General features: G+C 36.2%; 1 protein-coding gene across 2 annotated transcripts; it reads right to left on the bottom strand.

Moving 5' to 3' along the window:
- Positions 1–408: 408 nt before the first annotated feature.
- LOC112589220 (juvenile hormone acid O-methyltransferase-like) lies at positions 409–2,296 on the bottom strand. 2 transcript variants are annotated; one of them, XM_025301601.1, is made up of 5 exons: positions 1,996–2,296; positions 1,746–1,917; positions 1,398–1,530; positions 1,157–1,304; positions 409–1,020 (listed from the first exon to the last, which is right to left on the bottom strand). In XM_025301601.1, the coding sequence occupies exons 1-5, from the start codon at positions 2,180–2,182 to the stop codon at positions 833–835; spliced, it is 828 nt and encodes a 275-aa protein (XP_025157386.1). In that variant the 5' UTR covers positions 2,183–2,296; the 3' UTR covers positions 409–832. The 2 variants fall into 2 exon arrangements, with proteins under 2 accessions (XP_025157386.1, XP_025157387.1); XM_025301602.1 differs by having other exon boundaries at positions 1,157–1,256.
- Between the last annotated feature and the right edge of the window lie 2,389 nt (positions 2,297–4,685).

Raw genomic sequence — 4,685 nt, 5'->3', positions numbered from 1 at the left:
AGAGTGTGAAAGGGGAAGGGAGGGAAGGAATGGGAGGGTGAGAGATAGAGGGAGAGAGGGGGGAAGAAAAAGAGAGAGAGAAAGTGTGGATGAGAGAGAGTGTAGGAGAGATGTGTATGTGAGAGAGAGGAGAGTGTGAGGGAGAGAGTGAGAGAAAGGGAGTGTGAGAGAGTGTGAGGAAGTGTGGGAGAGAGAGAAAGACAGAAAGAGAGAGGGGGGGGAGGGGGAGAGAGAGGGGGGAGGGAAGGAGGGAGAAAGAGAGAGGGGCAGGGAGGGAGAGGGAGAAGGAGTGTGTGAGAGAGAGAGGGAGAGTGAGGGAGAAAGGGTGAGAGAGAGAGAGAGAGAGAGAGAGAGAGAGAGAGAGAGAGAGAGAGAGAGAGAGAGAGAGAGAGAGAGAGAGAGGGAGAGAGGGAGAGAGGGAGAGACTGAGGAAGACAGAGTGGGAAGGAGAGAGAGTGAAAGGGGGAGAGGTAGAACTTAAGATGAACTTGAATAGAAATGTCGAACGTCGAAATTTTCATTGGTTATACGGTTACGCGTTACTATCTAGAAAATATGTGTTATGGAATATCAAACTGTATGCGACTAATACATCATATGTTGGAGTCGGATATTATCGAACTTTTATTATACTCCAGGGATTATTTTTGATTTATAATATTTATTCTGAACTTTAATATGAATAAGCTAAAATGGTGCGCGTGTAGCGTGCGCTTGTAGTGTTCTAATAATGGTAAAAAGTAAATAAAATGTACTTTATGTTGATACAAAACGAACATCAACAACACTGCATGATCGCATATAAACGCATATTTTTTACCAGCATATATCATTACTCTTTTTGTGCATAAAAAACTAATATTTCATGTAAATCTGATATAATCCTTTCATTTCGTCCGCGCGTACATTTATAGACAAATCTTCTTCTTGTATATTCCTGTGAAAAGTCGTTTTTGAATTGTTTCATTCGCTCGTGGGGCATGTTTTCCAAATATTGTGTCACGAAAGATAGTATCATAGCTGTGTTGAAATAATTAATAATTATTATGAAGATATAGTTTAAGCAGGATCTATATAAAATATTGGTACTACAAACGATAATAAATTACTAGAGATGACATCTGTAACACGCCAACACATTTTTAAAGATACATACGTGAGAATTGGTGAATATCTTCAGCGAGTAATGTCCTTTCACGATGGCTGCAGTGAAGTACATTAAAGCCAATACTTTTGAGCAATGTTTTTAATTCTTTCTGTGGTTGAAGAGAGTTGTAAAACGACGGAATGAAATGATTTATATGCTATGCAAATATATAGGAAATGTTGAACAACTTATTATGATAAATATTTGCGGAGGAATATAAGCAATAAAAAAGAATATAGGTAAAATTTACCTTTATATATGACTTGTAGCGTACATCTTGCGACAATTTGTGTAGAATATCAAATACGTCGTGGGACGCGACTGTTAGTGCTAATACAGTTCCGCCAGTTCGAAGTAACTGATAGATATTCTCAATTGCTTGTCTATTAGATAAAAGAAGTATATTTAATCTTTGGAGCATAGGTTTATTGGAATATATTGGTACATGTTTTATCAGCAAATTATAAAAATAATTATAAATGATAAAAATTATCAAAATGATGACGGATAGATGTGGATAATTAAATTATATAATACTTTCTCGAATCAGTTTATCCATTTCAATTTATATCCGTATTTCGTTAAATATCTATCTTACCGAATATCTTGGCACCAATGCAAAACATGAAATGTGAATGCGTGATTGTACTGAGAAATATATTTTTTTGGCAGCTCTTTTGTTTCAATATCAAGTATGTCGAAATTGAGTCGTATCTCGTCACCGTATACTTTCTTGGCGTGTGTAATCATACTCTCCGAGATATCCGTACCTTCAAACAAATCGTATTTGAAAGATAAATCTCGTTAACATACATATATGATATTTTAGCAATATATTATTTTTATACCAGTTATTACCGCTTTTGCGTCGAGTGCGGGTAGGAGAATATCTTTTGTAATGTCACCGGGACCACAACCAATATCCATACACTTTCCCGACATACATTTTATTTCTTCTTCAAACTCGTCAATTAAGCGCCGTACGAAAGTACGTGATATGTTCATATTCCGGCTATATTCCGACGGATTTACCATGTTGGATTGAAAATACTAATTCGTATGTTATTTCGAAATATTATCTCTTTTCTCTACTTCTCCTTTATTCTTCACTTCTCAGTAATTTCGGATAATGTTTCGGGAAACAAACAGATGCCTCTGAAACAAAAAATTCTCGTTGAATTTATGCAGCGCGTATCATGACATATATACTGACATATATATACAATCGGGTAAAGTAGTCTGTATATACAATGAATATTGTATACTGACGCCATCTGCAAAACATTGATTACCAAGAATTACTCGATGTTTACTCTCGCTTAAGATATAATATTAATCGAAAAAATAATGGGTTAGATGAGATTTTGCAACACCTTGTCATAACAAAATGCAAAGTTGTTAAACGTTATGCATGAAAATTTATTTTTGCAGAAATACTACTTTACAGAAACAATATATAAATTTACTGTATGCAACAAATTGTCGGTCGCTTTTCCAATTATTTGTGATAACATGTAGATAATTTGCAAAGTAGTGAAGAACATAAGACACGCTTAAATATCTATATTTTCCCAAAAAATATTTTGCTAAAACGCGATGTTTAACTTTCCGCAGAGAGGTCAGACGATGTTATACTTAACTAATTGATTCAGATAGGTACCGTTCTAAAATATATTGTGCACACGTGAATTCTTAAGAAGATTTGAAGGTGGCAGCTGCCAGTTGAAACACAAATTAACGCTTATTCTGTACAATAACGTCTCTTCTATACGCCAACTAACCGAATAAGATCGTAGAATGAAATATACTAAGTTACGGGCGAGCGCGCCAGTGGCCACAAGTAAGCGTGCCGTTGGACAATGATATAAGTCGCAGGTCGTCACCCCGCAGAACAGATGATTCCTCGTAGCAGAGTTGATCTGTATATTAGCAAACAATGATGAGAAACATCGAAATGATATTCAACAAAATCGCGATCTGTCCGTTACACGTACGAGAGTGATTTTTCCAGAGATGAGCAGTTTCTAGAAATCTGATTTATAGAGGATACACAACTTGGATATACATTGTATAAATTTTTAAAAGGGCATTCTTCTTTGACGATGTTCATTCGTGATGTAGCAATCATATGTGTATGTATGTGTGTATGTGGGGTGTGTGTGTGTGTGTGTGTGTGTGTGTGTGTGTGTGTGTGTGTGTGTGTGTGTGTGTGTGGGTGTGTGTGTGTGTGGGTGTGTGGGTGTGTGGGTGTGTGCGCGCGCGTGCGTGCGTGTGTATGTGTGTAGCACACCTTATTAAAATTCTCTAATAAAATGTTAATTTTCTGCAATTCCACAGTTGCTTGTAAATGTCCGACTGAAAAACAATGCTTTCACTGGTGTTTACGTATTGTTTGGCATTCGTAATTGATTGCATTTTGTAATTTTCAGAGTTAAAACTATCAACTATACTTAACACATTACTCAATAAATTTGTAGGATGACATATAAATGGCGCTACTATTGACAAATCCATATAATTTTCAGGAAGTACTAACCTTCAAATGATACGTGTCAAAATTTCATGACAATCGGACGTTGAAAAAGTTACCAAGTTTTTCTTAAATATCTCAAAATATATTAAGCAAATAAAAAAATGTTTCAGACAAAAGTTGTTCAAATTAATTGGTGGAAAAAGATGATATAATAAAAAGTTAGATTCCCATTTAAGAAAATTGATGATCAGTGAATATCTCGAAAGTGGAGCCATCTATAAACAAAATGCTATCGCTGTCTTATGTCCCCCTTTGACAAGGAGATGACGCAACCTGTTTCATCGATTTCAACACGAGTCATAGCACACTCGATAGCTATGATGCCATATATAAACGCCCTAACATAATATGCATGAATGCGTCTTTGTTTACGAGTAATTTGCAGTTAAAGTTTGGCTCGCGGAGCTGTGCCACACATAGGGCGCAAGTTACGACACTATTTCACGAAACCGGTGTGGCTGAGCAGACAGAGACTTCCGCGCCGCGAACACTTTTGCGCCGACGACGGCGTTCGAGTCCCGCCGACGACTGGTTCGTTTTTTTTTTCGTATGTAAAGACATGTAATAAATATTTTTATATTGTTCTTATGTATAATTCCTTTTTTTGTTTCTACGTTATTAATCAAGGCTAATTAGGAGAGTCAGGTTTTTCAAATATGAACACAACTTTTTTATTAATTACAATAAAATGTTTTTGTCCGTATCAAAACACATACACACATACACACATAAGACACACAAATATAAGGCACACAAATGAAAGTTACGTATTATAAAATGTGGTCATGCTGTCGCAACTCTGCGGATGGAATGCCGTATAAAAGCATGTAAAACATAATAGTTTTTTGCACCAACTGCACGTAATGAACGCATAATTTTTTGCACAAATACACTTTTGACTATGTATAGTTGGTGGAAAACATATTTGATTGACGTTGTAAAATACCTCGCGGCTGTCAACAAGACTGGACGGAAATTGTATCAGGACATCTGCAAATATGAATT

Source organism: Harpegnathos saltator, unplaced genomic scaffold, assembly GCF_003227715.2.
Source record: "Harpegnathos saltator strain DR-91 unplaced genomic scaffold, Hsal_v8.6 scaffold433, whole genome shotgun sequence".
Classification (NCBI taxonomy): Eukaryota; Metazoa; Arthropoda; class Insecta; order Hymenoptera; family Formicidae; genus Harpegnathos; species Harpegnathos saltator.
The sequence above is the reverse complement of the archived record's forward strand: the minus strand, read 5'-3'. Positions and strand labels throughout refer to the sequence as shown.